This window comes from Oncorhynchus kisutch, linkage group LG15, assembly GCF_002021735.2.
Source record: "Oncorhynchus kisutch isolate 150728-3 linkage group LG15, Okis_V2, whole genome shotgun sequence".
NCBI classification, from domain to species: domain Eukaryota; kingdom Metazoa; phylum Chordata; class Actinopteri; order Salmoniformes; family Salmonidae; genus Oncorhynchus; species Oncorhynchus kisutch.
Window position 1 is genome coordinate 891,405 of NC_034188.2, and position 19,640 is coordinate 911,044.

The window sequence follows — 19,640 nt, forward strand, 5'->3', positions numbered from 1 at the left end:
TACATCAACATTTGGCTTCGTGCTTGTGGCCAACATGGCGCCCTTCTTGCTCGACACATTTTTGTTAGTCGGCTTTTCTAAATGAATCTGAGGAGAGGGAACGTTTACGTCGCATCGTCCGGGCGCCTGTAGGTGGCTTCAGCTCCAAAGCCCAGTGTGAATGAATGAGCAGTTCTCCCTGCACGCCTGGCGGCCGAGGACAGACGGCACACCTCACTAAAACATCCTCAGTCTTCCTCTCTTATCTAGTCAGACACACCGAATAGAGATAGAAAGGGCGGAATATGAATGATCACCTTCAAATGTGACCAACTAGCCTTGCATTGGGTACTTCTATTAGCTATTGTAATTCATAGCCATACATTTACTGGACTAACATCCCCAAAAAGGCCGGATGTACCGGTATTGTAGTGGGAATGCCGTGTTTCACGTATGCCACTGGGGGGCGCTCTGAGACGCCCTTTAACCGCCACCTGGTGCGACATTGTAACCAACTGTAACTGGGTTCGATTATGACGTCTTTCTAATGGATGCTACTTCTCGAAACATTGTTGCATTCAAACACAAAGTGGAGCTAATGAGGGAATTCAATCAGAAGGTGAAAATAGACATAACATTGACTGGACAGACTAGAACTAGAAGGTTTTATTTTTTCTTGAAAGTTACAGTTCCTGCCTCTTTACCGTCCACGCATTTAGGCTGTTGAGTCTGTGGTCGACTTTTTGCCACTGATCAAGTGCGGGTGACATGATTCAAAGAGAAACGGACGGTGTGAAAGAATAAAAAGAGAACGAGAGAGGGAGTAAAGAGAAGAGGGGCGGATCGTTCAGACCAGGACTGGAGGAAGTTGTTTTGTGAGTCATCGCTGTGAAACTCACATTATTACTATTGGAACAGAGCAGAGCAAAGCATCAATCTGTCTGACTGGAGCCTCGGCGACAACGCACTCTAACATGGTGATCAAGGTCTATATAGCAACCTCTTCCGGTTCCACCTCGGTAAGAACTGAACAAACGACTTTTACACTTTTCATAGGATTTGCAGGGGTCGGGGGTTCTGGTGATGATAGTTTACTACATGTGCGGGGGTCTGGTATAGAGAAGGTAGGCTGCCACAGCTGTAGACTGGGCTGTTTCTTTACCAGACGGAGCTACGACGTGCAGATACAGTATGTATTTCTAATCAGCAATAAGACAATATTCTCTGACGAGCCTCAGTTGGTCACCCAGTTTGAACTGACACACTGGAGAGCTGGAGACATGACTCCATTCATATTGTATCAGAAATGTGTTTTAGCCAATAGCAGCCAGTACAGTAGAAGGGTGTAGGCCATACCAGACAGTTATATGTAGGCTATACCAGACAGTTATATGTAGGCTATACCAGACAGTTATATGTAGGCCATACCAGACCGTTATATGTAGGCTATACCAGACAGTTATATGTAGGCTATATGTAGACTATACCAGACAGTTGTATGTAGGCCATACCAGACAGTTATATGTAGGCCATACCAGACAGTTATATGTAGGCTATACCAGACAGTTATATGTAGGCTATACCAGACAGTTGTATGTAGGCTATACCAGACAGTTATATGTAGGCTATACCAGACAGTTGTATGTAGGCCATACCAGACAGTTATATGTAGGCTATATGTAGGCTATACCAGACAGTTGTATGTAGGCCATACCAGACAGTTATATGTAGGCCATACCAGACCGTTATATGTAGGCTATAACAGACAGTTATATGTAGGCTATATGTAGACTATACCAGACAGTTGTATGTAGGCCATACCAGACAGTTATATGTAGGCTATATGTAGGCTATACCAGACAGTTGTATGTAGGCCATACCAGACAGTTATATGTAGGCCATACCAGACAGTTATATGTAGGCCATACCAGACAGTTATATGTAGGCCATACCAGACAGTTATATGTAGGCCATACCAGACAGTTATATGTAGGCTATATGTAGGCCATACCAGACAGTTATATGTAGGCCATACCAGACAGTTATATGTAGGCTATACCAGACAGTTATATGTAGGCTATACCAGACAGTTATATGTAGGCTATACCAGACAGTTATTTATAGGCTATACCAGACAGTTATATGTAGGCTATACCAGACAGTTATATGTAGACCATACCAGACAGTTATATGTAGGCTATACCAGACAGTTATATGTAGGCCATACCAGACAGTTATATGTAGGCCATACCAGACAGTTATATGTAGGCTATATGTAGGCCATACCAGACAGTTATATGTAGGCCATACCAGACAGTTATATGTAGGCTATACCAGACAGTTATATGTAGGCTATACCAGACAGTTATATGTAGGCTATACCAGACAGTTATTTATAGGCTATACCAGACAGTTATATGTAGGCTATACCAGACAGTTATATGTAGACCATACCAGACAGTTATATGTAGGCTATACCAGACAGTTATATGTAGGCTATACCAGACAGTTATTTGTAGGCCATACCAGACAGTTATATGTAGGCTATACCAGACAGTTATTTGTAGGCTATACCAGACAGTTATATGTAGGCTATACCAGACAGTTATATGTAGACCATACCAGACAGTTATATGTAGGCTATACCAGACAGTTATATGTAGGCCATACCAGACAGTTATATGTAGGCTATACCAGACAGTTATATGTAGGCTATATGTAGGCTATACCAGACAGTTATATGTAGGCTATGCCAGATAGTTATATGTAGGCTATATGTAGGCTATACCAGACAGTTATATGTAGGCTATACCAGACAGTTATATGTAGGCCATACCAGACAGTTATATGTAGGCTATACCAGACAGTTATATGTAGGCTATATGTAGGCTATACCAGACAGTTATATGTAGGCCATACCAGACAGTTATATGTAGGCTATACCAGACAGTTATATGTAGGCTATACCAGACAGTTATATGTAGACTATATGTAGGTTATACCAGACAGTTATATGTAGGCCATACCAGACAGTTATATGTAGGCTATACCAGACAGTTATATGTAGGCTATACCAGACAGTTATATGTAGACCATACCAGACAGTTATATGTAGGCTATACCAGACAGTTATATGTAGGCCATACCAGACAGTTATATGTAGGCTATACCAGACAGTTATATGTAGGCTATACCAGACAGTTATATGTAGGCCATACCAGACAGTTATATGTAGGCTATACCAGACAGTTATATGTAGTACATACCAGACAGACAGTTATATGTAGTCTATATGTAGGCTATACCAGACAGTTATATGTAGGCTATACCAGACAGTTATATGTAGTCTATATGTAGGCCATACCAGACAGTTATATGTAGACTATACCAGACAGTTATATGTAGACTATATGTAGGCTATACCAGACAGTTATATGTAGGCTATACCAGACAGTTATATGTAGGCTATACCAGACAGTTATATGTAGACTATATGTAGGCTATACCAGACAGTTATATGTAGGCCTTACCAGACAGTTATATGTAGACTATATGTAGGCTATACCAGACAGTTATATGTAGTACATACCATACAGACAGTTATATGTAGGCTATATGTAGGCTATACCAGACAGTTATATGTAGGCTATATGTAGGCTATACCAGACAGTTCTATGTAGTACATACCAGACAGCTATATGTAGGCTATACCAGACAGTTATGTGTTGGCTATACCAGACAGTTATATGTAGGCTATACCAGACAGTTATATGTAGGCTATACCAGACAGTTATATGTAGGCTATACCAGACAGTTATATGTAGGCTATACCAGACAGTTATATGTAGGCTATATGTAGGCCATACCAGACAGTTATATGTAGGCTATACCAGACAATTATATGTAGACCATACCAGACAGTTATATGTAGGCTATACCAGACAGTTATATGTAGACCATACCAGACAGTTATATGTAGACCATACCAGACAGTTATATAGGCTATATGTAGGCTATTCCAGACAGTTATATGTAGGCTATACCAGACAGTTATATGTAGGCTATACCAGACAGTTATATGTAGACCATACCAGACAGTTATATGTAGACCATACCAGACAGTTATATGTAGGCCATACCAGACAGTTATATGTAGACTATACCAGACAGTTATATGTAGGCTATACCAGACAGTTATATGTAGGCTATACCAGACAGTTATATGTCGGCTATACCAGACAGTTATATAGGTTATATGTAGACCATACCAGACAGTTATGTGTAGACCATACCAGACAGTTATATGTAGACCATACCAGACAGTTATTTGTAGGCTATACCAGACAGTTATATGTTGGCTATACCAGACAGTTATATGTAGGCTATATGTAGGCTATACCAGACAGTTATATGTAGGCCATACCAGACAGTTATATGTAGGCTATATGTAGGCTATACCAGACAGTTATATGTAGGCTATATGTAGTCTATACCAGACAGTTATATGTAGGCTATACCAGACAGTTATATGTAGGCTATACCAGACAGTTATATGTAGGCTATACCAGACAGTTATATGTAGGCTATATGTAGGCTATACCAGACAGTTATATGTAGTACATACCAGACCGTTATATGTAGGCTATACCAGACAGTTTATGTAGGCTATATGTAGGCTATACCAGACAGTTATATGTAGGCTATACCAGACAGTTATATGTAGGCTATACCAGACAGTTATATGTAGGCTATATGTAGGCTATACCAGACAGTTATATGTAGGCTATACCAGACAGTTATATGTAGGCTATACCAGACAGTTATATGTAGGTTATACCAGACAGCTATATGTAGGCTATACCAGACAGTTATATGTAGGCCATACCAGACAGTTATATGTAGGCTATACCAGACAGTTATATGTAGGCTATACCAGACAGTTATATGTAGGCTATACCAGACAGTTATATGTAGGCTATACCAGACAGTTATATGTAGGCTATACCAGACAGTTATATGTAGGCTATACCAGACAGTTATATGTAGGCTATGCCAGATAGTTATATGTAGGCTATATGTAGGCTATATCAGACAGTTATATGTAGGCTATACCAGACAGTTATATGTAGGCTATACCAGACAGTTATATGTAGGCTATATGTAGGCTATACCAGACAGTTATATGTAGGCTATACCAGACAGTTATATGTAGGCTATACCAGACAGTTATATGTAGGCCATACCAGACAGTTATATGTAGGCTATACCAGACAGTTATATGTAGTACATACCAGACAGACAGTTATATGTAGTCTATATGTAGGCTATACCAGACAGTTATATGTAGTACATACCAGACAGACAGTTATATGTAGGCTATATGTAGGCTATACCAGACAGTTATATGTAGGCTATATGTAGGCTATACCAGACAGTTCTATGTAGTACATACCAGACAGACAGTTATATGTAGGCTATACCAGACAGTTATATGTAGGCTATACCAGACAGTTATATGTAGGCTATACCAGACAGTTATATGTAGGCTATATGTAGGCCATACCAGACAGTTATATGTTGGCTATACCAGACAGTTATATGTAGGTTATACCAGACAGTTATATGTAGGCTATACCAGACAGTTATATGTAGGCCATACCAGACAGTTATATGTAGGCTATACCAGACAGTTATATGTAGGCTATATGTAGGCAATACCAAACAGTTATATGTAGGCTATACCAGACAGTTATATGTAGGCTATACCAGACAGTTATATGTAGGCTATACCAGACAGTTATATGTAGGCTATACCAGACAGTTATATGTAGGCTATACCAGACAGTTATATGGAGACCATACCAGACAGTTATATGTATACCATACCAGACAGTTATATGTAGGCCATACCAGACAGTTATATAGGCTATATGTAGGCTATTCCAGACAGTTATATGTAGGCTATACCAGACAGTTATATGTAGACCATACCAGACAGTTATATGTAGACCATACCAGACAGTTATATGTAGGCCATACCAGACAGTTATATGTAGGCCATACCAGACAGTTATATGTAGGCTATACCAGACAGTTATATGTCGGCTATACCAGACAGTTATTTGTAGCCTATACCAGACAGTTATATGTAGTACATACTAGACAGTTATATGTAGGCTATATTTAGGCTATACCAGACAGTTATATGTAGGCTATACCAGACAGTTATATGTAGGCTATACCAGACAGTTTTATGTAGGCTATATGTAGGCTATACCAGACGGTTATATGTAGTACATACCAGACCGTTATATGTAGGCTAAACCAGACAGTTATATGTAGGCCATACCAGACAGTTATATGTAGGCTATACCAGACAGTTTATGTAGGCTATATGTAGGCTATACCAGACAGTTATATGTAGGCTATACCAGACAGTTATATGTAGGCTATACCAGACAGTTATATGGAGGCTATACCAGACAGTTATATGTAGGCTATATGTAGGCTATACCAGACATTTATATGTAGTACATACCAGACCGTTATATGTAGGCTATACCAGACAGTTATATGTAGGCCATACCAGACAGTTATATGCAGGCTATACCAGACAGTTATATGTAGGCTATACCAGACAGTTATATGTAGGCTATACCAGACAGTTATATGTAGGCTCTACCAGACAGTTATATGTAGGCTATACCAGACAGTTATATGTAGGCCATACCAGACAGTTATATGTAGGCCATACCAGACCGTTATATGTAGGCTATAACAGACAGTTATATGTAGGCTATATGTAGACTATACCAGACAGTTGTATGTAGGCCATACCAGACAGTTATATGTAGGCTATATGTAGGCTATACCAGACAGTTGTATGTAGGCCATACCAGACAGTTATATGTAGGCCATACCAGACAGTTATATGTAGGCCATACCAGACAGTTATATGTAGGCCATACCAGACAGTTATATGTAGGCCATACCAGACAGTTATATGTAGGCTATATGTAGGCCATACCAGACAGTTATATGTAGGCCATACCAGACAGTTATATGTAGGCCATACCAGACAGTTATATGTAGGCTATACCAGACAGTTATATGTAGGCTATACCAGACAGTTATTTATAGGCTATACCAGACAGTTATATGTAGGCTATACCAGACAGTTATATGTAGACCATACCAGACAGTTATATGTAGGCTATACCAGACAGTTATATGTAGGCCATACCAGACAGTTATATGTAGGCCATACCAGACAGTTATATGTAGGCTATATGTAGGCCATACCAGACAGTTATATGTAGGCCATACCAGACAGTTATATGTAGGCTATACCAGACAGTTATATGTAGGCTATACCAGACAGTTATATGTAGGCTATACCAGACAGTTATTTATAGGCTATACCAGACAGTTATATGTAGGCTATACCAGACAGTTATATGTAGACCATACCAGACAGTTATATGTAGGCTATACCAGACAGTTATATGTAGGCTATACCAGACAGTTATTTGTAGGCCATACCAGACAGTTATATGTAGGCTATACCAGACAGTTATTTGTAGGCTATACCAGACAGTTATATGTAGGCTATACCAGACAGTTATATGTAGACCATACCAGACAGTTATATGTAGGCTATACCAGACAGTTATATGTAGGCCATACCAGACAGTTATATGTAGGCTATACCAGACAGTTATATGTAGGCTATATGTAGGCTATACCAGACAGTTATATGTAGGCTATGCCAGATAGTTATATGTAGGCTATATGTAGGCTATACCAGACAGTTATATGTAGGCTATACCAGACAGTTATATGTAGGCCATACCAGACAGTTATATGTAGGCTATACCAGACAGTTATATGTAGGCTATATGTAGGCTATACCAGACAGTTATATGTAGGCCATACCAGACAGTTATATGTAGGCTATACCAGACAGTTATATGTAGGCTATACCAGACAGTTATATGTAGACTATATGTAGGTTATACCAGACAGTTATATGTAGGCCATACCAGACAGTTATATGTAGGCTATATGTAGGCTATACCAGACAGTTATATGTAGGCTATATGTAGGCTATACCAGACAGTTATATGTAGACTATATGTAGGTTATACCAGACAGTTATATGTAGGCCATACCAGACAGTTATATGTAGGCTATATGTAGGTTATACCAGACAGTTATATGTAGGCCTTACCAGACAGTTATATGTAGGCTATACCAGACAGTTATATGTAGGCTATACCAGACAGTTATATGTAGACCATACCAGACAGTTATATGTAGGCTATACCAGACAGTTATATGTAGGCCATACCAGACAGTTATATGTAGGCTATACCAGACAGTTATATGTAGGCTATATGTAGGCAATACCAAACAGTTATATGTAGGCTATACCAGACAGTTATATGTAGGCTATACCAGACAGTTATATGTAGGCTATACCAGACAGTTATATGTAGGCTATACCAGACAGTTATATGTAGGCTATACCAGACAGTTATATGGAGACCATACCAGACAGTTATATGTATACCATACCAGACAGTTATATGTAGGCCATACCAGACAGTTATATAGGCTATATGTAGGCTATTCCAGACAGTTATATGTAGGCTATACCAGACAGTTATATGTAGACCATACCAGACAGTTATATGTAGACCATACCAGACAGTTATATGTAGGCCATACCAGACAGTTATATGTAGGCCATACCAGACAGTTATATGTAGGCTATACCAGACAGTTATATGTCGGCTATACCAGACAGTTATTTGTAGCCTATACCAGACAGTTATATGTAGTACATACTAGACAGTTATATGTAGGCTATATTTAGGCTATACCAGACAGTTATATGTAGGCTATACCAGACAGTTATATGTAGGCTATACCAGACAGTTTTATGTAGGCTATATGTAGGCTATACCAGACGGTTATATGTAGTACATACCAGACCGTTATATGTAGGCTAAACCAGACAGTTATATGTAGGCCATACCAGACAGTTATATGTAGGCTATACCAGACAGTTTATGTAGGCTATATGTAGGCTATACCAGACAGTTATATGTAGGCTATACCAGACAGTTATATGTAGGCTATACCAGACAGTTATATGGAGGCTATACCAGACAGTTATATGTAGGCTATATGTAGGCTATACCAGACATTTATATGTAGTACATACCAGACCGTTATATGTAGGCTATACCAGACAGTTATATGTAGGCCATACCAGACAGTTATATGCAGGCTATACCAGACAGTTATATGTAGGCTATACCAGACAGTTATATGTAGGCTATACCAGACAGTTATATGTAGGCTCTACCAGACAGTTATATGTAGGCTATACCAGACAGTTATATGTAGGCCATACCAGACAGTTATATGTAGGCCATACCAGACCGTTATATGTAGGCTATAACAGACAGTTATATGTAGGCTATATGTAGACTATACCAGACAGTTGTATGTAGGCCATACCAGACAGTTATATGTAGGCTATATGTAGGCTATACCAGACAGTTGTATGTAGGCCATACCAGACAGTTATATGTAGGCCATACCAGACAGTTATATGTAGGCCATACCAGACAGTTATATGTAGGCCATACCAGACAGTTATATGTAGGCCATACCAGACAGTTATATGTAGGCTATATGTAGGCCATACCAGACAGTTATATGTAGGCCATACCAGACAGTTATATGTAGGCTATACCAGACAGTTATATGTAGGCTATACCAGACAGTTATATGTAGGCTATACCAGACAGTTATTTATAGGCTATACCAGACAGTTATATGTAGGCTATACCAGACAGTTATATGTAGACCATACCAGACAGTTATATGTAGGCTATACCAGACAGTTATATGTAGGCCATACCAGACAGTTATATGTAGGCCATACCAGACAGTTATATGTAGGCTATATGTAGGCCATACCAGACAGTTATATGTAGGCCATACCAGACAGTTATATGTAGGCTATACCAGACAGTTATATGTAGGCTATACCAGACAGTTATATGTAGGCTATACCAGACAGTTATTTATAGGCTATACCAGACAGTTATATGTAGGCTATACCAGACAGTTATATGTAGACCATACCAGACAGTTATATGTAGGCTATACCAGACAGTTATATGTAGGCTATACCAGACAGTTATTTGTAGGCCATACCAGACAGTTATATGTAGGCTATACCAGACAGTTATTTGTAGGCTATACCAGACAGTTATATGTAGGCTATACCAGACAGTTATATGTAGACCATACCAGACAGTTATATGTAGGCTATACCAGACAGTTATATGTAGGCCATACCAGACAGTTATATGTAGGCTATACCAGACAGTTATATGTAGGCTATATGTAGGCTATACCAGACAGTTATATGTAGGCTATGCCAGATAGTTATATGTAGGCTATATGTAGGCTATACCAGACAGTTATATGTAGGCTATACCAGACAGTTATATGTAGGCCATACCAGACAGTTATATGTAGGCTATACCAGACAGTTATATGTAGGCTATATGTAGGCTATACCAGACAGTTATATGTAGGCCATACCAGACAGTTATATGTAGGCTATACCAGACAGTTATATGTAGGCTATACCAGACAGTTATATGTAGACTATATGTAGGTTATACCAGACAGTTATATGTAGGCCATACCAGACAGTTATATGTAGGCTATATGTAGGCTATACCAGACAGTTATATGTAGGCTATATGTAGGCTATACCAGACAGTTATATGTAGACTATATGTAGGTTATACCAGACAGTTATATGTAGGCCATACCAGACAGTTATATGTAGGCTATATGTAGGTTATACCAGACAGTTATATGTAGGCCTTACCAGACAGTTATATGTAGGCTATACCAGACAGTTATATGTAGGCTATACCAGACAGTTATATGTAGACCATACCAGACAGTTATATGTAGGCTATACCAGACAGTTATATGTAGGCCATACCAGACAGTTATATGTAGGCTATACCAGACAGTTATATGTAGGCTATACCAGACAGTTATATGTAGGCCATACCAGACAGTTATATGTAGGCTATACCAGACAGTTATATGTAGTACATACCAGACAGACAGTTATATGTAGTCTATATGTAGGCTATACCAGACAGTTATATGTAGACTATATGTAGGCTATACCAGACAGTTATATGTAGACTATATGTAGACCATACCAGACAGTTATATGTAGGCCATACCAGACAGTTATATGTAGGCTATACCAGACAGTTATATGTAGACTATATGTAGGCTATACCAGACAGTTATATGTAGTACATACCATACAGACAGTTATATGTAGGCTATATGTAGGCTATACCAGACAGTTATATGTAGGCTATATGTAGGCTATACCAGACAGTTCTATGTAGTACATACCAGACAGTTATATGTAGGCTATACCAGACAGTTATGTGTTGGCTATACCAGACAGTTATATGTAGGCTATATGTAGGCTATACCAGACAGTTATATGTAGGCTATATGTAGGCTATACCAGACAGTTCTATGTAGTACATACCAGACAGCTATATGTAGGCTATACCAGACAGTTATGTGTTGGCTATACCAGACAGTTATATGTAGGCTATACCAGACAGTTATATGTAGGCTATACCAGACAGTTATATGTAGGCTATACCAGACAGTTATATGTAGGCTATACCAGACAGTTATATGTAGGCTATATGTAGGCCATACCAGACAGTTATATGTAGGCTATACCAGACAATTATATGTAGACCATACCAGACAGTTATATGTAGGCTATACCAGACAGTTATATGTAGACCATACCAGACAGTTATATGTAGACCATACCAGACAGTTATATAGGCTATATGTAGGCTATTCCAGACAGTTATATGTAGGCTATACCAGACAGTTATATGTAGGCTATACCAGACAGTTATATGTAGACCATACCAGACAGTTATATGTAGACCATACCAGACAGTTATATGTAGGCCATACCAGACAGTTATATGTAGACTATACCAGACAGTTATATGTAGGCTATACCAGACAGTTATATGTAGGCTATACCAGACAGTTATATGTAGGCTATACCAGACAGTTATATGTCGGCTATACCAGACAGTTATATAGGTTATATGTAGACCATACCAGACAGTTATGTGTAGACCATACCAGACAGTTATATGTAGACCATACCAGACAGTTATTTGTAGGCTATACCAGACAGTTATATGTTGGCTATACCAGACAGTTATATGTAGGCTATATGTAGGCTATACCAGACAGTTATATGTAGGCCATACCAGACAGTTATATGTAGGCTATATGTAGGCTATACCAGACAGTTATATGTAGGCTATATGTAGTCTATACCAGACAGTTATATGTAGGCTATACCAGACAGTTATATGTAGGCTATACCAGACAGTTATATGTAGGCTATACCAGACAGTTATATGTAGGCTATATGTAGGCTATACCAGACAGTTATATGTAGTACATACCAGACCGTTATATGTAGGCTATACCAGACAGTTTATGTAGGCTATATGTAGGCTATACCAGACAGTTATATGTAGGCTATACCAGACAGTTATATGTAGGCTATACCAGACAGTTATATGTAGGCTATATGTAGGCTATACCAGACAGTTATATGTAGGCTATACCAGACAGTTATATGTAGGCTATACCAGACAGTTATATGTAGGTTATACCAGACAGCTATATGTAGGCTATACCAGACAGTTATATGTAGGCCATACCAGACAGTTATATGTAGGCTATACCAGACAGTTATATGTAGGCTATACCAGACAGTTATATGTAGGCTATACCAGACAGTTATATGTAGGCTATACCAGACAGTTATATGTAGGCTATACCAGACAGTTATATGTAGGCTATACCAGACAGTTATATGTAGGCTATGCCAGATAGTTATATGTAGGCTATATGTAGGCTATATCAGACAGTTATATGTAGGCTATACCAGACAGTTATATGTAGGCTATACCAGACAGTTATATGTAGGCTATATGTAGGCTATACCAGACAGTTATATGTAGGCTATATGTAGGCTATACCAGACAGTTCTATGTAGTACATACCAGACAGCTATATGTAGGCTATACCAGACAGTTATGTGTTGGCTATACCAGACAGTTATATGTAGCCTATACCAGACAGTTATATGTAGGCTATACCAGACAGTTATATGTAGGCTATACCAGACAGTTATATGTAGGCTATACCAGACAGTTATATGTAGGCTATATGTAGGCCATACCAGACAGTTATATGTAGGCTATACCAGACAATTATATGTAGACCATACCAGACAGTTATATGTAGGCTATACCAGACAGTTATATGTAGACCATACCAGACAGTTATATGTAGACCATACCAGACAGTTATATAGGCTATATGTAGGCTATTCCAGACAGTTATATGTAGGCTATACCAGACAGTTATATGTAGGCTATACCAGACAGTTATATGTAGACCATACCAGACAGTTATATGTAGACCATACCAGACAGTTATATGTAGGCCATACCAGACAGTTATATGTAGACTATACCAGACAGTTATATGTAGGCTATACCAGACAGTTATATGTAGGCTATACCAGACAGTTATATGTAGGCTATACCAGACAGTTATATGTCGGCTATACCAGACAGTTATATAGGTTATATGTAGACCATACCAGACAGTTATGTGTAGACCATACCAGACAGTTATATGTAGACCATACCAGACAGTTATTTGTAGGCTATACCAGACAGTTATATGTAGGCTATACCAGACAGTTATATGTAGGCTATATGTAGGCTATACCAGACAGTTATATGTAGTACATACCAGACCGTTATATGTAGGCTATACCAGACAGTTTATGTAGGCTATATGTAGGCTATACCAGACAGTTATATGTAGGCTATACCAGACAGTTATATGTAGGCTATACCAGACAGTTATATGTAGGCTATATGTAGGCTATACCAGACAGTTATATGTAGGCTATACCAGACAGTTATATGTAGGCTATACCAGACAGTTATATGTAGGTTATACCAGACAGCTATATGTAGGCTATACCAGACAGTTATATGTAGGCCATACCAGACAGTTATATGTAGGCTATACCAGACAGTTATATGTAGGCTATACCAGACAGTTATATGTAGGCTATACCAGACAGTTATATGTAGGCTATACCAGACAGTTATATGTAGGCTATACCAGACAGTTATATGTAGGCTATACCAGACAGTTATATGTAGGCTATGCCAGATAGTTATATGTAGGCTATATGTAGGCTATATCAGACAGTTATATGTAGGCTATACCAGACAGTTATATGTAGGCTATACCAGACAGTTATATGTAGGCTATATGTAGGCTATACCAGACAGTTATATGTAGGCTATATGTAGGCTATACCAGACAGTTCTATGTAGTACATACCAGACAGCTATATGTAGGCTATACCAGACAGTTATGTGTTGGCTATACCAGACAGTTATATGTAGCCTATACCAGACAGTTATATGTAGGCTATACCAGACAGTTATATGTAGGCTATACCAGACAGTTATATGTAGGCTATACCAGACAGTTATATGTAGGCTATATGTAGGCCATACCAGACAGTTATATGTAGGCTATACCAGACAATTATATGTAGACCATACCAGACAGTTATATGTAGGCTATACCAGACAGTTATATGTAGACCATACCAGACAGTTATATGTAGACCATACCAGACAGTTATATAGGCTATATGTAGGCTATTCCAGACAGTTATATGTAGGCTATACCAGACAGTTATATGTAGGCTATACCAGACAGTTATATGTAGACCATACCAGACAGTTATATGTAGACCATACCAGACAGTTATATGTAGGCCATACCAGACAGTTATATGTAGACTATACCAGACAGTTATATGTAGGCTATACCAGACAGTTATATGTAGGCTATACCAGACAGTTATATGTAGGCTATACCAGACAGTTATATGTCGGCTATACCAGACAGTTATATAGGTTATATGTAGACCATACCAGACAGTTATGTGTAGACCATACCAGACAGTTATATGTAGACCATACCAGACAGTTATTTGTAGGCTATACCAGACAGTTATATGTTGGCTATACCAGACAGTTATATGTAGGCTATATGTAGGCTATACCAGACAGTTATATGTAGGCCATACCAGACAGTTATATGTAGGCTATATGTAGGCTATACCAGACAGTTATATGTAGGCTATATGTAGTCTATACCAGACAGTTATATGTAGGCTATACCAGACAGTTATATGTAGGCTATACCAGACAGTTATATGTAGGCTATACCAGACAGTTATATGTAGGCTATATGTAGGCTATACCAGACAGTTATATGTAGTACATACCAGACCGTTATATGTAGGCTATACCAGACAGTTTATGTAGGCTATATGTAGGCTATACCAGACAGTTATATGTAGGCTATACCAGACAGTTATATGTAGGCTATACCAGACAGTTATATGTAGGCTATATGTAGGCTATACCAGACAGTTATATGTAGGCTATACCAGACAGTTATATGTAGGCTATACCAGACAGTTATATGTAGGTTATACCAGACAGCTATATGTAGGCTATACCAGACAGTTATATGTAGGCCATACCAGACAGTTATATGTAGGCTATACCAGACAGTTATATGTAGGCTATACCAGACAGTTATATGTAGGCTATACCAGACAGTTATATGTAGGCTATACCAGACAGTTATATGTAGGCTATACCAGACAGTTATATGTAGGCTATACCAGACAGTTATATGTAGGCTATGCCAGATAGTTATATGTAGGCTATATGTAGGCTATATCAGACAGTTATATGTAGGCTATACCAGACAGTTATATGTAGGCTATACCAGACAGTTATATGTAGGCTATATGTAGGCTATACCAGACAGTTATATGTAGGCTATACCAGACAGTTATATGTAGGCTATACCAGACAGTTATATGTAGGCCATACCAGACAGTTATATGTAGGCTATACCAGACAGTTATATGTAGTACATACCAGACAGACAGTTATATGTAGTCTATATGTAGGCTATACCAGACAGTTATATGTAGTACATACCAGACAGACAGTTATATGTAGGCTATATGTAGGCTATACCAGACAGTTATATGTAGTACATACCAGACAGACAGTTATATGTAGGCTATATGTAGGCTATACCAGACAGTTATATGTAGGCTATATGTAGGCTATACCAGACAGTTCTATGTAGTACATACCAGACAGACAGTTATATGTAGGCTATACCAGACAGTTATATGTAGGCTATACCAGACAGTTATATGTAGCCTATACCAGACAGTTATATGTAGGCTATATGTAGGCCATACCAGACAGTTATATGTTGGCTATACCAGACAGTTATATGTAGGTTATACCAGACAGTTATATGTAGGCTATACCAGACAGTTATATGTAGGCCATACCAGACAGTTATATGTAGGCTATACCAGACAGTTATATGTAGGCTATATGTAGGCAATACCAAACAGTTATATGTAGGCTATACCAGACAGTTATATGTAGGCTATACCAGACAGTTATATGTAGGCTATACCAGACAGTTATATGTAGGCTATACCAGACAGTTATATGTAGGCTATACCAGACAGTTATATGGAGACCATACCAGACAGTTATATGTATACCATACCAGACAGTTATATGTAGGCCATACCAGACAGTTATATAGGCTATATGTAGGCTATTCCAGACAGTTATATGTAGGCTATACCAGACAGTTATATGTAGACCATACCAGACAGTTATATGTAGACCATACCAGACAGTTATATGTAGGCCATACCAGACAGTTATATGTAGGCCATACCAGACAGTTATATGTAGGCTATACCAGACAGTTATATGTCGGCTATACCAGACAGTTATTTGTAGCCTATACCAGACAGTTATATGTAGTACATACTAGACAGTTATATGTAGGCTATATGTAGGCTATACCAGACAGTTATATGTAGGCTATACCAGACAGTTATATGTAGGCTATACCAGACAGTTTTATGTAGGCTATATGTAGGCTATACCAGACGGTTATATGTAGTACATACCAGACCGTTATATGTAGGCTAAACCAGACAGTTATATGTAGGCCATACCAGACAGTTATATGTAGGCTATACCAGACAGTTTATGTAGGCTATATGTAGGCTATACCAGACAGTTATATGTAGGCTATACCAGACAGTTATATGTAGGCTATACCAGACAGTTATATGGAGGCTATACCAGACAGTTATATGTAGGCTATATGTAGGCTATACCAGACATTTATATGTAGTACATACCAGACCGTTATATGTAGGCTATACCAGACAGTTATATGTAGGCCATACCAGACAGTTATATGCAGGCTATACCAGACAGTTATATGTAGGCTATACCAGACAGTTATATGTAGGCTATACCAGACAGTTATATGTAGGCTCTACCAGACAGTTATATGTAGGCTATACCAGACAGTTATATGTAGGCTATACCAGACAGTTATATGTAGGCCATACCAGACAGTTATATGTAGGCTATACCAGACATTTATATGTAGGCTATATGTAGGCTATACCAGACAGTTATATGTAGGCTATACATATGTCAGTAGAGTTTTAGTTGAGTTTTAGTAGTGTCAGTCTAGTTTCAGCAGAGTTTTAGTTGAGTTTTAATAGTGTCAGTAGAGTTTTTGTTGAGTATTAGTAGAGTTTTAGTTGAGTTTTAGTAGAGTGTCAGTAGAGTTTTAGTATAGTGTCAGTAGAGTGTCAGTTTAGTGTCAGCAGAGTGTCAGCAGAGTGCCAGGAGAGTGTCAGTTTAGTGTCAGCAGAGAGTGTAGGTAGAGTGTCAGCATAGTGCCAGGAGAGTGTCAGCAGAGTGTCAGTTTAGTGTCAGTAGAGTTTCGGTAGACTGCCGGTAGAGTGTCAGTAGCGTGTCAGTAAGTAGAGTTTTAGTAGAGTGTCAGTAGAGTGTCAGCAGTGTCAGTAGACTGTCAGTAGAGTGTCAGTAAGTAGAGTTTTAGTAGAGTGTCAGTAAGTAGAGTTTTAGTAGAGTGTCAGTAGAGTGTCAGTAAGTAGAGTTTTCGTAGAGTGTCAGCAGAGTGTCAGTAGAATGTTAGTAGAGTGTCAGTAGAGTTTTAGTTGAGTTTTAGTAGTGTCAGCAGATTATCAGTAGAGTGTCAGTAGAGTTTTAGTATAGTGTCAGTAGAGTGTCAGTTTAGTGTCAGCAGAGTGTCAGCAGAGTGCCAGGAGAGTGTCAGTTTAGTGTCAGCAGAGTGTAGGTAGAGTGTCAGCATAGTGCCAGGAGAGTGTCAGTTTAGTGTCAGTAGAGTGTCAGTAGAGTGTCGGTAGACTGCCGGTAGAGTGTCAGTAGCGTGTCAGTAAGTAGAGTTTTAGTAGAGTGTCAGTAGAGTGACAGTAAGTAGAGTTTTAGTAGAGTGTCAGTAGAGTGTCAGCAGTGTCAGTAGACTGTCAGTAGAGTGTCAGTAAGTAGAGTTTTAGTAGAGTGTCAGTAGAGTGTCAGTAAGTAGAGTTTTAGTAGAGTGTCAGTAGAGTGTCAGTAAGTAGAGTTTTTGTAGAGTGTCAGCAGAGTGTCAGTAGAATGTTAGTAGAGTGTCAGTAGAGTTTTAGTTGAGTTTTAGTAGTGTCAGCAGATTATCAGTAGAGTGTCAGTAGAGTTTTAGTTGAGTTTTAGTAGAGTGTCAGCAGTGTCATTAGTATCAGCAGATTGTCAGTAGAGTTTTAATGGTATCAGTAGAGTGTTAGTAGAGTTTTAATAGTGTTAGTATAGTGTCATCAGAGTGCCAGGAGAGTGTCCGTTTAGTGTCAGCAGAGTGTCAGTTTAGTGTCAGCAGAGTGCCAGGAGAGTGTCAGTTTAGTGTCAGCAGAGTGTCAGTAGAGTGTCAGTAGAGTGTCAGCAGAGTTCCAGGAGAGTGTCAGTTTAGTGTCAGCAAAGTGTCAGCAGAGTGTCAGCAGAGTGCCAGGAGAGTGTCAGTAGAGTGTCAGCAGAGTGCCAGGAGAGTGTCAGTTTAGTGTCAGCAGAGTGTCAATAGAGTGTCAGTTTAGTGTCAGCAGAGTGTCGGTAGACTGTCGATAGAGTGTCAGTAGAGTGTCAGTAGGTAGAGTTTTAGTAGAGTCAGTAGAGTGTCAGTAAGTAGAGTTTTAGTAGAGTGTCAGTAGAGTGTCAGCAGAGTGTCAGTAGACTGTCGGTAGAGTGTCAGTAGGTAGAGTTTTAGTAGAGTGTCAGTAGACTGTCGGTAGAGTGTCAGTAGAGTGTCAGTAAGTAGAGTTTTAGTAGAGTCAGTAAGTAGAGTTTTAGTAGAGTGTCAGTAGAGTGTCAGTAAGTAGAGTTTTAGTAGAGTGTCAGCAGAGTGTCAGTACACAGTCGGTAGAGTGTCAGTAGAGTGTCAGTAAGTAGAGTTTTAGTAGAGTGTCAGTAGACTGTCGGTAGAGTGTCAGTAAGTAGAGTTTTAGTAGA

The 19,640-nt window shown here is 38.9% G+C and overlaps 1 protein-coding gene across 2 annotated transcripts in view; it reads left to right on the forward strand.

Moving 5' to 3' along the window:
- Nucleotides 1-440: 440 nt before the first annotated feature.
- sh3bgrl (SH3 domain binding glutamate-rich protein like) overlaps nt 441-19,640 on the forward strand; it is an 83,971-nt gene continuing 64,771 nt past the window's right edge. Inside the window, exon 1 of one of the 2 annotated variants that reach the window (XM_031789448.1) lies at nt 441-998. In XM_031789448.1, coding sequence (XP_031645308.1) covers nt 954-998 — 45 coding nt within the window. In that variant the 5' untranslated portion in view covers nt 441-953. The remainder of the gene's footprint in view (nt 999-19,640) is intronic. The other variant, XM_031789449.1, reaches the window with a different exon arrangement.